A 16,928-nucleotide genomic window follows, 5' to 3' on the forward strand; every position below is an offset into this window, starting at 1 on the left:
GTCCGACAAATAAGGTCCGACATGCGTGCGCGTATCTTGGCGCGCGCGGCAGAGTTGTGCAGGAAGGCATTGGAGAGCCCCACGTGTTCTTGCTCACACGTGCGTCGTGGGCGGAGCCTACTGGATCGGTCTGTTGTGACCCTGTTGCATTTCACGCATATTTATGCGTGATATGTACGACTATGTAGTAATCAGTCAAAACTACTTTAGAAGGATGTCTAATAAAACTCACCACTTAATATCTGCACACCGGGACGAAGAAAAGTCGAGGTCCTGAAGACTGGAGTGCTACACTACAGGCTAAAACGCCGACCGTAGCACGGTACGATGAACACCAATTCCAATCTACAGAATACAAAAATAGTGTTCACAAAGTTCACAAGGTTCACAATGACTAAACAGTTTGACGGAGAAACGATGACGAATTAACTAATACAAATGACGAACAAAACTGCTGTACATACGCTGGCAAATGCTGAGTAGAACGAACGCGAAAAATGGAGAACTAGTAAAACATGTGCAACTCAGTGCTAGCAAAAACTACATGTGCTAGCAAAAACTACATGTCTCTCAGCTGTACATGTACCTCTTTGCACAGTGAGGTCAAAGTTCAGTACATGTAGCTGTATGGCGTGCCAAATGCAACAACAATAAAAAACACTAAATGTGTATTGACGATTTAGGTTACTACAGTAGCTCCCCCCTAGATCGGTGCAAGAATGAAAACGATCGATATGATCCAGGGAAAACCGTTTCAGGTGTCCAAAACGTGGTGCTGGACGTAACGTGCAGGCCAATGAACATGTCGGCCACTTCTAGTTGTCCTGACCTCAGGTGTTGTTGTGGGAGGTTGAAGCGGTGTGGGAGGTTGAAGCGGTGTGGGAGGTTGAAGCGGTGTGGCAGGAGCAGGAACTGTCTGTTCGGGTTGTTGTGGTTGGACTGCAGGAGAACCAGTGAGCTCTAAGTATGCTGGTTTAAGGCGGTCTACGCTGACTGAATCCTTTTTGCCCTTGCGTTCAATGATGAAGAACTTTGGTGTACGCTTAATGACTTTGTAGGGACCCAAATATGGAGGTTGCAGGGGTCGTTTGACTGCGTCACAATGGATGAATACATGAGAGCAGTTGGATAGGCTTCGCGGTACTTGAGATGGAGGATGCTGAACTCGTGTCGTGGCTGGGGAGAATTGTGACATGTGATGCCGCAACGATGAACGTATGCAGTAGGATCTAACATGGAGGTTAGAGTGTCTGGTGCCACAAATTGTCCAGGGAGTCTGAAGGTTGTGCCGTAGACGAGCTCTGAAGATGTACACTGTAGGTCTTCTTTCACTGTAGTGCGAATACCTCATGCCACTTGTCAACCTAAAAGTGCAGTTAACTCGGCGAACAGGTTGGACTCAAATTGCCTGCCACGGTCTGTGGTGATAGTTGAAGGTGTACCGTATCGTGAAATCCACTGATCAACCAAGGCTTTGGCGACGGACTCGGCAGTGATGTTAATCAAGGGAATGGCTTCCGGCCACCTGGTATAGCGATCAATACACGTGAGGAGATAACTGTAACCTTCTGAAGGCGGCAATGGTCTATAGGGTATTTGGTTACAATGCTTGGCAGCTGTTAATGGAATTCACTACAGGTCCTACGAGATCGATATGAATGTGGTCAAACCTAGCATCCGGTGAGGCAAATGTACCTAAAGGTGAGCGTACATGACGGTGAACTTTCGCTTTCTGGCACTGAGAACACGTTCTTGCCCATTCGCGAACATCCCTGTTGATAGCGGGCCAAACAAAGCGAGTGGTGATCAGCTTCTGTGTGGACCGCACCTGGGTGGGATAGGCAGTGGAGTGCGTTGAATACACTACGTCGATGTTGCGATGGTACGAAGGGGCAGTGGTGATCGGTGGACACATCACACCAGATAGATCCGCGTGTGGTGGGTAATGGAACCTGTCGGAATTACAGTGAAGTTGAAGTCATGCGCAGCTTGATGAATTCTGCGTCGTCTTTTTGATCAGCCGCGATCTGATCGAAATTGATGGATGACGAAGTATGAATGGCGTCAACATTGAATCGAGAAAGGGTGTCAGCGACGATATTGTCCTTACCACAAACATGGCGGATGTCTGTGGTAAATTGCGAGACAAAATCTAGATGACGAATCTCCCTCGGTGAATGACGATCAGCCTTAGAGTGTAAGGCGCGAGTGAGGGGCTTGTGGTCTGTGTATATGCAGAAATTGCGTCCCTCAAGAAAATGTCGGAAATGCTTGATAGCTAAGTACATCGCTAACAGTTCACGCCCAAAGGTGCTATATCTTGTCTCAGCTGGCTGGAGCTTCTTGGAGAAAAAGGCGATGGGCCGCTGATCTCCTTCGAGTTGTTGTTGTAGTACCCCACCAACAGCTGTGTCCGAAGCGTCGACCATCAGGCTAAGTGATGCACTTGAGGATGGATGAACGAGCATGGTGATGTTTGCCAGGGAAAGCTTGATGTCGCTGAAAGCAGTCTCGCATTTTTCGGACCATGTGAAGGTGGTTGGCTTACGAGGACGCTCTGGTTGATCACGCAATAAATCTGTCAGGGGTGCAAGAATGGCTGCACAATGCGGAAGAAAACGTCGATAAAAATTGATGAGACCGAGGAATCGACGTAATTGACGCACTGAAGTGGGACGAGGGAACTCGCTGATGGCAGTGATCTTCTCATCTAACGGATGAATACCCTTCTCGTCAATGTGATGACCGAGAAAATCTAGATTTGTAGCTCCAAACTGGCACTTGGCTGGGTTGATTACTACTCTCAGCTGTACATGTACATGTAACTCTTTGCACAGTGAGGTCAAAGTTCAGTACATGTAGCTGTATGGCGTGCCAAATGCAACAACAATAAAAAACACTAAATGTGTATTGACGATTTAGGTCACTACAACTATTTAAATAAGTGGTGTATAGCTAAGCACCCTTTTGCTCATAATTACAAGCGTAAATATGTTATATTGATTTTGTTTGCGACATCTGTATTATTTGTAAGACTACTGTGCTTCTATCGGAAACAACAAATCGGTCCACGGTTATTTCTTTCTTCCCAATCTTAAAAACTGTATTTATTAATGACATGATATCACCAGAAATATACAATACTCTTAATATTTCTGAATATTTCGAAATAAAATATTTAATTTGAGTGATTTCTTTAAATGGGGAATAAACACATGAAAACATTTTGGAATACAAGCGTTACACCCATGATACACTATTTTGAATGAAAGTTTAACATCTTTGTGAACAGTTAAAACTAATTAAATTTATAAACTGATTGTCATTATCTGAGTACTTGGTATTCTGTGTTAACAATAAAACTTTAAATATAGAACTCGGCTTTTGCTTTTATTAAAATAGTTCGGCGGAGAATACGATACTGAAAGAAAAAAAATGTAAATTTCTCTTGATGTAGAAAAAGGGCACTCAAACCAATTTTGTAATCAAGTTATCTACACCCAAGTTGCTCGTTTTACACAAAGAGCAGAGCTTATATTATTTCAACCGAGTTGAATATTTCACTCAACTTGAACTTACATATTTTCACAAGTTTCAGTGAGTTCTGAGTACTCTCTAAATGTAAATGAGTGAAAAACACCAATCTTTACATTTCGAGTTGTCCCTCACATGGCTCTTAAAAAAATGTGGTTCTGTCACTCTTTTAGAGGGGTTTCACTCCAGGACAGAGTGAAAAATCACTGAAAAAGATGCACACTTCAATCTAAAAGAGTGGACTACCACTCAAAAAAGAGTTGTCCCTCATATGGCTCTTCAAAGATTGCCTTTTCACTCTTTTACATTTATAGAGAGTATACATTCAGGGTCATTGAAAGGGCAACTTTTCACCCTTTGTTTAACTGAGTATTTCATTGACCATAAAGTAAATAAGCCATACATGAATATAAACGTAGATCTGTCTTATTCTCACGACATTGTCACACAATTATAAAAGGTCATTTAATAGTGCAACCCTTTTATGGATTTTCATGAAATTGCTACTGAATTGTTTTGAGCTACCGGTAACTAGACCGATCCATTAGGCTCCGCCTACGGCGCACGTGTGAGCAAAAGAACGTGGGCCCCTCCAATGCCACCAAGCATACGCGCATGCATGTCGGACTTTTGGTTGTGCAATGGGCTGTGATTGGTCAATACGTAATAGGGCGGGGCTTAATGGATCAAGAGTCGTCTTCAAAAGTAGTTGTTTGGCAAAAAAGAAAACATTCTCTTTTTCAAGAAAAACGTTTTGACTATTTTCCTCAATTTTTTTTTACAATTTTTCATTTAAAGGCAGTGAACACTATTGGTAATTGTCAAAGACTAGCCTTCACAGTTGGTGTATTTTAACATAAGCATAAAATAACAAACCTGTGAAAATGTTAGCTCCATCGGTCATCGAACTTGCGAGATAATAATGAAAGAAAAAACACCTTTGTTACACTAAGTTGTGTGCGTTTAGATGGTTGATTTCGAGACCTCAAGTTCTAAATCTGAGGTCTCGAAATCAAATTCGTGGAAAATTACGTCTTTCTCTTAAACTATGGCACTTCAGAGGGAGCCGTTTCTCACAATTTTTTATACCACCAACCTCTCCACATTACTCGTCACCAAGTAAGGTTTTATGCCAATAATTATTTTGAGTAATTACCAATAGTGTCCACTGCCTTTAATATGACCTTTTGATTATTACAAGTATGAAATTGCCATTGATGCATTTATAGAACCGAGCTGTGATGTAATAGTTTTTTTCAAATTGAATCGAATACCTCAACCAATTTACATTGAATAGCTCACGCCAGATAAGATGAACAACAAACAATAATATGTTCACTCCCCACTTAAACTTGATTCTCTCACTGAAGATGAACTCGGCTGTCACCTGAATTTGAGTCAAATTTCCAACTTCATAATTTCTCGACAACACCTCACTGTATGGAGCAAACTTTGGATATGGATCCGCCGGCATGTTTGACCATGCTACTGCGGAATATCTCGGACTTTCCCACTTTCATCATAAGCATCGTTGAGATACCAAGATACTCATAGAAATCAACTGAATCCGACTGGTCAACGTCGATTTCTACCATTGCTTCCTGCGAATAAAACAAAAATACAAATACTAACAAGAAACATAATTACACATAGATATATGATTTGAGGCATTGCATGGAGAGGTATCAATATATATTTGGTTTGCGGTATCACCATGTGTGTATCTACTCGCCAGGTCGAGTTTGTTCTTAGAGAACTGCCTTTCTTAATTCTACTACCGCGGAGTTGATGTTCGGGAGACTTCTCAGTTCTGAAAAGAACTGTCCTGCTTTTTAACATGGTGTTACCGCAAACCAAATATACATACATAGATATGTAATTGGTAACAGATGAACAAAACGAATAATGCATTGGCAACCAAGGAGTGGGAAAAGGGAAAAGAAGTAGACAGAGAAGACGATGGAGAGATGACAACAGAGTTTGTGCACGCACAACGTAGACCGGAACTGATAAGATAATATTGGGAGAGAAAACACCCTTGTCGAATATTCACTTTGATTTGATCCCACCTGAGTAATATGCCTGTGATATTTGTTCTTCTTCACATGACTCAGCAAAGTACTGAGTATACAGTGCTATCACATATCGGTGTAGGCCTATGGGTGAAAATCTAAATTAATATTCATTATCCTCGATGTAAATTTAACATTATTCTATTATATACCCTTGTTGAACTTCAGATGCATAATAACGTGCTTTCAGATGCCCAATACAGGCCTAAAGTACTTTATTATCGGAATGAGAAATTAAAACTTCTCAAGAACTACTCTCCTTCAGAGGGAGCCGTTTCTCACAGTGTAATGTAGTACATCAACATCTCTCAACTGCTCGTTACCAAGTAAGTTTTTGTACTTACAATTTTGGGGTTATTGCAAAAAGTGTCTAGTGCCTTGAAATGATATGTTAATGTCATTTCTGCACGCCATATCTTTAGTTTACATTTTTATGGTTGAGAAGATACGAGAGAGTTGAAGTATACATTTACCTTTATTTGTCTTGGCTTGTAGTAATCAGAAACCGTTGACTGAATTGCCTGCGTCATCTCCATGAAGTCCAAGCTGTAGTCTGCATTCGTGTCGTATTTCTTGAATTGCTGTAAATGTTCCCGTATCTAACCATGCAGAAAATGAAACATGTCAAACAAGCCTTCTGCACTTTGTGAGCATTAGTGTCAATCATTATTTTAAAAGGATTTGGGTACTTGTTGTAACACATAACACAATGTCTACAAATTTACATTAAACTTACACCGTTTGAAGGTAATGATAGTAGAAAGCGGACCTTAAAATATTAGTTGCTGAGGTGCTGTAGTTTTTGAGAAATGGGTAAAACAATGTCCTGAAAATACGTTTTTAAATGCTAAAATATTTTTCGTCTCATGGTCACTAAGACGAACACTATTTTCATGTCATTGTTTTACTCATTTCTGAAAAACTACAGCACCTCAGCAAGTAATATTTTCAGAGAAGCTTTCTACTATCATCATCTTCAAAGTGTTTACGTTTAAAGACAGTGGACACTATTGGTAATTGTCAAAATCCAGTGTTCTTACTTAGTGTATCTCAACATAATATGCATAAAATAATAAACTTGTGAAAATTTCAATTCGATTGGTCGTCGGAGTTGCGAGATAAATATGAAAGAAAAGAAAAAACACCCTTGTCACACGAAGTTGTGTGCTTTCAGATGCTTGATTTCGAGACCTCAAATTCTAAACTTGAGGTCTCGAAATCAAATTCGTGGAAAATTAGTTCTTTCTCGACAACTACTTCACTTCAGAGGGAGCCGTTTCTCACAATGTTTTATACTATCAACCTCTCCCCATTACTCGTTACCAGGTGAGGTTTTATGCTAATAATTATTTCGAGTAATAACCAATAGTGTCCACTGCCATTAATGTAAATCTGTGGACATTGTGTTTTTTTGTCTTACAAAAAGTACATAAACCCTTTAAAGCGAAGTGGGTGTGTAATTTTTGAAACTATGCGAAAGAGATTCAGGTAGTGTAGACCATTGTAATTACTATTTTCGCTCGGTCCCTGCTATTCATCCAAACGTTTGGGGATCGGCTGCACCAGCATCCCCGACCCCTGCGTCTAGGAAAGATTCGAATATCAACACCAGTGTAGCTCTTGTGTGTAAATCCATTGCAACTAATCATTTCCATTTCTTATTCTTTAACGGTCTGCATATTATTACAATTTGGAGGCTTACTTGTTCTTCCGAAAAGTGCGGGAAGCATACGCGAGCTGTGACTACATCCACCAGTCCAGTTTCTGCGTCTATCAAGTCTGGGTGCTCTGAAGGAAAAGAACCAAAATACAAAACGTTACTACTTTTCTAATGGGCAGCTAATGTTAAAGGCAGTGGACACTATTGGTAATTACTCAAAATAATTATGAGCATAAAAACTTTCTTGGTGACGAGTAATGGGGAGAGGTTGATGGTATAAAACATTGTGAGAAACGGCTCCCTCTGAAGTGCCATAGTCTTCGAGAAAGAAGTAACTTTCCACGGATTTGATTTCAAAACCTCAGATTTAGAACTTGAGGTATCGAAATCAACCATCTAAACGCACACAACTTTGTGTGACAAGGTTGTTTTTTTCTTTCATTATTATCTCGCAAGTTCGATGACCGATTGAGCTCAAATTTTCACAGGTTTGTTATTGTATGCATATGTTCAGATACACTAACTGTGAAGGCTAGTCTTTGACGATTACCAACAATGTCCAATGCCTTTAATCAAGAAAAACACATTATTGTTCACGTAGACCTAAGCTAATTTGATTTGCATAGAACCAAGCTGATTTGATTTTAAAAACACTATCAATCTTTCCTTAGAGCTCTTTCAAAACAGTAGGCCTAAACATGGAGAACAGTTTAAGTGAAGTCAAAGTAGCGTCGTGCGAACATTTTACCCGCTAAGCCGATTGTAACTGAATAATAACCACAAAGCTTTTTGCTACTTCGCTAAAATAATCGGGAAAACTGCGGTTAATCTAAACTATTAATTATTTTTGCACTCTACCCAATGGAGACTCTACGTTCTAATTAAATACCTCAAACATGATGTGGATGTAATGCACAGTTCATCTTTTATTCATTTAATGGTGTCTTTAACTACAAACTGCAAATTGTACACACGTCTATAAACAACTGCAAACTGCAAATTGTCTACAAGTCTTTAAACAACTGCAAACTGCAAATTGTCTACAAGTCTTTAAACAACCACAGACTGCAATTTGTATACAAGTATTTAAACCTACACAAGTGTTTTGGTTTTTACACATATAAAACCAAAACATTTGTGTAGGTTTAAATATACCGATGTGTGTAAGCACTGTATACTTAGTACTTTCCCGAGTGGCGATAATTTTTGGTTTGGCTTTTACCCATACACCAATGTTTTTTTACCCCCCCCCCCCCGAGTCATGTGAAAACACGTCACAGTGCTAAATACACACACCGGTGTACGGGTAAAGCAAACTAAAAATAATATTCTTTGTCCCCGATGCAAATTTAACATCCATTATAAATTTAAACGTAGAAAGCACAATGGAAAGACAACAAATAGATTAAAACAAAAATACACTTAATATTGCACAAGAATTTAGTTTCAGTCAGCTTAAAAGTTATATGCATTAAAACGTAGGAAATACAAATTGTTAAATTTGAGGTGAGTTTAGTTGTGTTATCAGAATTTAAGATCAGTTTGGGGTGAATATGCTGTCAGCTATAAGCACAAAACAAGATGATGACAATGAATGTTCTTCTTTATTCCTTATTCACCTTTTCTAATACATGTACAATACACGTTCATACCGGGGACCTATAACGAAAGAGCAAATAGAGTCCACGGTTTGGGAAACATTCACAGTTGGAAAACATGTAAAACACCAGTGGGAGCTGTTGCCAAAAAGTAAGAGTATAAACATAAGAGGGACATCAGGAGGTCCACGCGGTTGCAAGCGTCAACAAGCTTGGGTGTATATCCATCTGTAAGTGTAAAAGTAGCTGGGGGAACTCAGTTTGAAGTAAACAAACACGATACTTTTACCATGAATACAACCATGTCCATCACACTAACTTCAAGTTTGAATGAGAAACGGCTCTACAGGGCGATTCCCTCCATGAATTTACGTGTAAATGGGTATAACAGATGTGAATAAGGAATAGGGAACGCCGTGATGCAAAACGTGTGGGTTATTTACGTGTACATGAGTATAACAGATGTGAATAAGGAATAGGTAACGCAGTGATGCAAAACGTGTGAGTAACAATGGGAAGTGGCTATAATTAGTTGTATCTTTCTCTATGGTTAAACAAATCGTTGTCCCATTGTTTCATTCCCCTCGGTCACTCTCAGGGAATACATTTTAGAAAGGGGTCAACAATAAGTGATGCAAACAATATTGATAATGATGAATGATGATAAAGCTATGTAGATTCCAAACCTGGCAAAACAGACAGATGACCCTCAGTTAAAACACAGCCGTTCTTTCTTCGTTGGCTCCCTGCATGTTAGTATATAAAACATTGACATACATGGAAACAGCAAAATGTAAAACAAAAGCAGACAAAAAAACACGTGAATAACTGCAGCAAAAAAAAAAAAAAAAAAAAAAAAAAAAAAAACATTCACTCGGTTATACAAAATTATTAATCAATCAACACAAACAAGCATTATTCATTTTCCATCCCGTATTGAAATTGCTCATTGCTGTATTTTAAAATATGCTCACATAACTAATTTGCATTATTGTACTATTTATCTACCCGAGAAAGAAAATAAATATAAATATATAATTATTGTGTGACAACAATGTCAGACATTGTTATTTTCAAGGAAAATTGGTACCAGTTTCAAAAGTAGGAGGAAAAGGGGTAAATTTACAGCATATAATAATTATATTCTATATCCCCCGGCTTTCTGCACAACCACTGCAATGTTATTATCACATGCAGCCTTTCTCCAAATAGACTGGGAAAATATTATGCATTGAAGTAGCATTATAATCAAATCATAGTAACAATCATGAATATTCCATTGAACCAGTCACAGATTACCGGGGGGAAAGCCGTAGGAAGTGGGACAGAGGAAAACAACAAATGAACTGTTTGGTGAATATAAAATAGAGGATTTTACATAATTATATTGCCAGGTGGTCCATGGTCACATTAAAATTCAGATTTTTATTTTATTAAGACATAATAATATACATATTAGTGGGCGTTATGGTGAACATGCGACTTGGCTATTAAAAAAACCCGTGATTTGATATGTTTAATAACAAAACGACTTCATTTCATATGTTTATATAACAAGGCCATACATGAAACAAAATGTGGCGGGAAAGCAGTGTTTGTTTGTGTGTTGTTTTGTGTTCTTGCCAGAAATATGTTTTGATGATGGAATACATATTATGCATATTTCATCAGAGAGTGGGCGTCAGGGTGTATACATCTGATTTAGATGTTTCAGCAAATTATTGTATATTCCATTAAAACCGACTTAATTTTGCACATTACAACTACAATGCTTATTTGTCAGGGTGTATACATCTGATTTCGATGTTTCAGCAAAATATTGTATATTCCATTAAAACTTACTTAATTTTGCACATTACAACTACAAGGCTTATTTTATATAAACATGACGATACTGGAAACAAATAAATGGGCACAATAGCCGTTTTTATGACGATACTGGAAACAAATAAATGTGGCACAATAGCAGTTTTCGCCTAAAGGCAAACATACATATATTATTCAACGCATATAAGTGAATTAAATTACCTGTCGTTTGTATTATGATGGGCAGCAGTCTTAATGGTGAAGGTTTCTTTGTAACTGTAGTTTCTGCTTTTTAATTTTTGATTTTCTAAAGATCAATTTTCTTTCTCCATTAAATTCATTCACTATTTTTGTATTTTAGGTTTTTTAAATGATTGTGTGCACGTAGAACTGTTTGAATTCAGCCTCTTGCCGCGAATACATTTTGAATTGTGAACAAACCATTTCAAACCGTCACATATAAAATCAAATGGGAATGTTTATTTTAAGCTTGTTAACGTACAAAATCGTTGGTATTATACTTAATTATGAATACTGGTAGTGTGTGAAGCAAGCGAATTGACGACAGGGGAACAAGACAGATGGCTAATGCACGAATGCAAACAAAGATCAATTCAAATTAAAAGTATATAAAGGATAACAACCCATCAATCCAAAATATGGCAGTATGTAGTTACATGCACAGCAAAGCATACAACAAAGGGATTAGCAGTGTAACACTGTCAAAGAACGAAAGGTGGGTGAGATTATGTTTGAATGTTCTATAGACGGATTGACATTGAAAGATCGTACCTGAATCAAGGGCGACTTCTCCTGGATTAGAAACCACACTCCTCGGTCGTGGTTTCTTGCCATTCCCAGTCCCCTCTTCCTTCCGGAGTTCCACACCATTGCCAGCTTGGCTCTTACTTGAACCTCTCAGTTTCCTCGCCGAAGCCATGCCGTTTCTTGATACGGGACTGGGGCTCCCTGCTACTCCTGTGACCGTACCGGCTCGCCTCCTTTCCGGTGGGTTCAATGCAGCGAGGTTCGGCGGCACCGGTGACGACAAAGTCCGTCTCTTCAGTAACGAAGGGCTTCTTGGTGCTTCGGGAGCGTGGGTTGGACCGCGGCTTTTTTGCCCGAGGCTCGGACTCCTTCCAGAGGGATTAGTGTTGGGGTTTGGCGGTGCTTTGGGCCCGAGGCTACGGGGCGACTTAGTAACAAAACTAACCTCATCTACGGAGATCTTGTTTTTCACTGAGGTTGGTTTCCAGACGGACACAGGCTCTGGTGGGATGTCTATGGAGGGTACTGGAGTGGAGGATGAGGACCGGATTGACGGGGAAGACACCGAGTGAGACAACTCTAGTGGTGGCATGCGGCGTGGGGACATCTTTGGGCTACCAGGGGGACTGGAAGCTGGTGATGCTTGCGGGGAGTCCCCTATTAATTCAAGATGTCGGTTGACTACTGGAGCTAGAACGCTGAAAGGCGATTAATAAATTATAATCCGATTTTGATTTGGCATTCTTAATATTAATGATAATAATACTAAAAATACTGACTTTCGATTTAAGGGAGGAAGTGTTGTGATGATGATCGAAGTGTACGATAGATGGTGCTTATGAGTAGATCTGAAAACTCATTCCTGTTCAGCCACAATTATGGGTACACATTATCTTGTTTGTGTCATTCTGATGAATGTCAGTTTGAAACTAATGATGCAGAAGTTGATCTCAATGATTGCCTAATCACCAGAGAAGTGAAATAACCTAACATGGGATGATACCAAAATCAATTGTCCTCAAATGAAGCCTATTTTGATTTGTCTTACAGACAAAAGTTTCATCCCATGTGATAACTAATATGCCAATTCTTCTTTAATTTCGTTCAGACAGACTACGGGCTCCTTTTTTTGCATTTTTTATTTAGAAAAACTTGAACTTACCTGGGTTTGGTCATTCTTTTGCCAGGATGAGCGATGATGTCCTGATGAAGGTTTGAGAAAAAGAAAAAAAAACATAACCATAAAAATATATTTTGTTTCATTAGGAGATGTGAAGGTTATTATAGGCTTTTTGTCGGAGTTGTAGAACTCGATTACAAATCGGCAAGGAGGTTCACTTGTTAACTGAACATGTATAAACGGCAACTTAAGACTACATTATTTGTATTTTTTATATTTTGTTTATATTATAGTTTTGGTTATTTTGTGTTATTTGGGGTTGTTGTGTAGAGACGATGTGACTTCTGACGTCACTCGAAAACCACAACACGATTCGCGCGCATACCGCCGGGCAAAACCTTTGTGTTTTGGCAGCCAGCTAGAAAGTGTGTGCAATTTCACCATGACTACGCCCATTTTGCCAGGCGAAACATGGTGCATATAGTGTTTTGTCAACAGAGGGCGGTTAGAATGTAAACATAGGTCACAATCGTCTTTACATTGTTCTTGTATCTGTATTTTTTTTTTTTTTTTGTGGTTGTAATCAGTTTCTTTTCAATAGCATTATAATGTGGACCTTAAACTTGTGAAATGTATGTATTATTGTTTGCTTTGTGGCTATTTGTTTTGAAAAAATGAAGTTGATAGCTTCAAAGCAAGAGACAAAAAAAGCATACTGATCGAAACGTCGAGTTGTAACCACCAGTTCTTTTCAGAACGTGCTTCCACAAACTGCACCTAATTAGTGATAAATCCAGTACTGACTAACCTCGGGTAGTGCAATATAGTGAAGAGGTAAGTCTGCTTTAAGGATATCTAGCCTCCCTTCTCTTGCCCCCTGCAAGATGGCGTCCAAAATGGCATTCATCTTCCTCAAATCGTCCTTCCGTAGTTTGCGGCCTTCCTGCCTGGTCTCCATGACTCTGTAAAAAAAGTAATTATTGGTAGCAGTAAAAATTAAAGGTTTTACTCCATTCCAACTCATTGTAACCAAACTGAGGCTGGACGAAAGAATAGTCTGGTGGCAATGAATGCTAAGCATTTTATTACTGTTATGGAAACAGGGAACATGACCAAGACGTTTATTGATGTTGTTATGTTGTTAGTTATGGTTTATTAAAACACCACAATACAGCGACTACAAGCCGAAATGTACAGTTTACACAAATAGTCAAAAATACGATTATTACCAAAGAGAATGAAAAGGGGGGGGGGGGCAACCTTTTGTAAATCCAATAATGCCATTGTTGTTACAGTAATTACTATTATTAGGACTGATAAACAGCTCCTTTGTATTAAATAAAGAAATGATAAATCACAGTTGGTAAACTAGAGAACACAAAACGAATTGATGTGACGAGATTGATAACGAGTTAATATACACAAATCTGTGCCTTACCTGAAATCACGCTGTATTCCTTTAATGCATCCAACAGTGAGTCTTTGCTGATTGACAACCTCTTGCTCAAACCTTGAGAGATCGACGTCTTTTGAGTACAGCTGACGCTTTAAGGACTCGGATTCAGCTTCAGCATCTGGGGACGATTACAAATATACCGTTACGTTTCTTTATCATGGGTAATACAAAATCAAACTTTTAATGACTGAGCTTTGAATACTTAAGAATGGAAATAGTTTACGACAACCTATCAAATATTTAACAATTTGGTAGACTACCAACGTTCCCCTTGTGGTTAATTGACAAGCAATATTTCATCACGCTATTTAAGTAACTCTCCTTTTATTTGCTTTATGAAGAGGAACACAGCATAAATGTACTATAATACGGAAATCTATCATTTAAAGGCAGTGGACACTATTGGTGATTACTCAAAATAATTATCAACATAAAACCTCACTTGATAACGAGTAATGGGGAGAGGTTAATAGTATATAAAACATTGTGAGAAACGGTTCCCTCTGAAGTGACGTAGTTTTCGAGAAAGAAATAATTTTCCACGAATTTGATTTCGAAACCTCAGATTTAGAATTTGAGGTATCTAAATCAAGCATCTGAAAGCACACAACTTCGTGTGATAAGGGTGTTTTTTCTTTCATAGTTATCTCGCAACTACGACGACCAATCAAGCTCAAATTTTCACAGGTTGGTTATTTTATGCATTATGTTGAGATACACCAAGTGAGAAGACTGGTCTGTTTAACAATTACCAATAGTGTCAAGTGTCTTTAAACTTTATTTAAAATATTTCACGAGGGTGACCCTTCCGGCACATCATTTAGCACCCAAACACATTATTTGTTTTATCAAATATAACAACAAAAGAAAAGACGAAGCTATTTATAAGGTGACAGAAATTGGAAAAGGTGAAAAACATTCACCCAAAGACTACACGAAGGAATGTTCGTAACCAAACACTCAAATAGCCAACCACACAACGTCAAAGTACGAGGATAAAATAACAACATCAAGGGAACTGTATTGACTCCTTTAATAACCGTACCAGACATCGGAGTAATCTTGTTTACAACATCACGCATCCGTTCCAGCTTCACTTTGCCTTCCAAATCCTGCACAGAAAGAAGAAATGCAATTAAAAACCTATTCTAAAAATGGATTTGTTATGTATCTTTGTTTGTAAGAGGCAATAACTATACATATCTCAAAAAGAGACAGGATTAAATGCACAGAAATACGAAAGAAAACTGGAGTAAGAAACGTCATGAGGATAATAGAAAACAAGTGGAGATGGGCTGGACACACTAATTGAAGCAATGGCGATAGATGGACTTAAAGAATAATAGATTTGTAACCAATGGGGAAAAGGAAAAGAGGTAAGCCCGGTTCATAGCTCCTGCGAATGCGAATGCGATATGAATGTTGACGTCACAAATTCGCAACGAAAAATTCGCAGCAGTTGCCCTAGTTGAACTTTGCTCAACTCACTTGCGAATATTGCTGCGAAAGGAGGGTTGTGACGTCAAATTCACGTCAAAATCGCTTCGCATTGGCATTCGCAGGAAGTATGAACTGGGCTGTAGACAGAGAAGATGATGGAGAGATGACATCAGGGTTTTCGCAGGAACAACATGGACCAGAACTGCAAGAAATATAAATGAATGGCGTCTACATGAGGAGGGCTGGCTACATCTTTTGCCCGATTCTCATTCGGTTCAGACGTCACAACCCTCCTTTCGCAGCGATATTCGCTGCGAAAGTGAGTTGCCTAGAGTTGAACTGCTGCGAATTATTCGATGCGAATTTGTGACGTTAACATTCGTATCGCATTCGCATGTGCAGGAAGTATGAACCGGGCTTTACACTGGACGAACGCAGCCTAAATGATGATGAATGTCCAAAACAGGTGTTGCAGTTCCAGTAATTAATTTGCGTGAGGGTACGTACTTCATCAAGCAAAAGATTACAATACAATTTGAATTCAACATAACACAAAGCAGTACAAAAAGTGGAAATGAAGCAAAAGAAAAAGGAACCAAAATAGACGACTACAGTTTATAATAAAGAATAATACAATCATATATTTTATACCTCATGTATATTTTATACCTTTCCATTGTTTATTGTTAATTTCTTTAATTGCTTTATTGTTAATTTCTTTAATTGCTTGTCATTGTTCGCTTGATTTTGAACTTATTTTTATATCCTGTTGTTTTTGCTGATTATCTAAATCTTTCATGTTTCTCTGTATTAGCGCCATGGAGCATTGTTTTCGATGGATATGGCACTATATAAATTTTCACTATTATTATTATTATTATAATCAGAATGCACATTAGATTGACTGTAAAAGTCTGTCATTACAGAAAGAAACTTCACCCTAAATTGCGTTTCAATCAAACAATCTTGCACCATATACCGCTGGACGTTTGCTCCACGAATTGTCCCTCTCCACTCCACACAATTGCGTTTACCATATAAAACATATTACACAAAATGAAACAAAATGAAACTATAACAATGAATGCAAGTTACAAGAAATAGGTATTCAGTAACACATTCAACTAGGTAAAACTATTTCGAACAAAGACTGCAAAAACAGAAGATAAATAAAATAAAATGGATAATAATGAAACAAACTCCGATACAGAGTTATAGGCTTACTCTTATTTAAAAAGGATACTTTTTCAATGTGTTACCTTTATTCTTCGTTGGAGGCGCTCTTTCATATCTTCATGTGTTTCACGAAGTTCCTTCAGTTCTCGTGTAAGGTTTTCCTCGCGCTGTTTGCTACCTTCAAGCAGTTTCGTCTTTTCTTTCTCCCATAGTTGAACTGTTCCGTTTCTTTTCAACCTAAAAAAGGTTGGGAAAATTGCATTATGATGACGCAACACAGCGGTTGGGGAGACTTTGC

General features: G+C 38.5%; 1 protein-coding gene across 5 annotated transcripts in view; it reads right to left on the reverse strand.

Moving 5' to 3' along the window:
- Window positions 1–3,091: 3,091 nt before the first annotated feature.
- LOC139944826 (uncharacterized) overlaps window positions 3,092–16,928 on the reverse strand; it is a 42,712-nt gene continuing 28,875 nt past the window's right edge. For 3 of the 5 annotated variants that reach the window (XM_071941946.1, XM_071941947.1, XM_071941945.1), the window contains exons 6-15: window positions 16,714–16,867; window positions 15,060–15,126; window positions 13,997–14,132; window positions 13,367–13,520; window positions 12,601–12,641; window positions 11,463–12,136; window positions 9,551–9,610; window positions 7,309–7,394; window positions 6,080–6,205; window positions 3,093–5,135 (exon numbers count right to left, since the gene is read on the reverse strand). In XM_071941946.1, coding sequence (XP_071798047.1) covers window positions 4,968–5,135; window positions 6,080–6,205; window positions 7,309–7,394; window positions 9,551–9,610; window positions 11,463–12,136; window positions 12,601–12,641; window positions 13,367–13,520; window positions 13,997–14,132; window positions 15,060–15,126; window positions 16,714–16,867 — 1,666 coding nt within the window. In that variant the 3' untranslated portion in view covers window positions 3,093–4,967. Of the gene's footprint in view, window positions 5,136–6,079; window positions 6,206–7,308; window positions 7,395–9,550; window positions 9,611–11,462; window positions 12,137–12,600; window positions 12,642–13,366; window positions 13,521–13,996; window positions 14,133–15,059; window positions 15,127–16,713; window positions 16,868–16,928 lie in introns of all 5 variants that reach the window. The other 2 variants (XM_071941948.1, XM_071941949.1) reach the window with 2 other exon arrangements.

The sequence above is a fragment of the Asterias amurensis genome, chromosome 12 (assembly GCF_032118995.1).
Source record: "Asterias amurensis chromosome 12, ASM3211899v1".
In the NCBI taxonomy this organism is placed as follows: domain Eukaryota; kingdom Metazoa; phylum Echinodermata; class Asteroidea; order Forcipulatida; family Asteriidae; genus Asterias; species Asterias amurensis.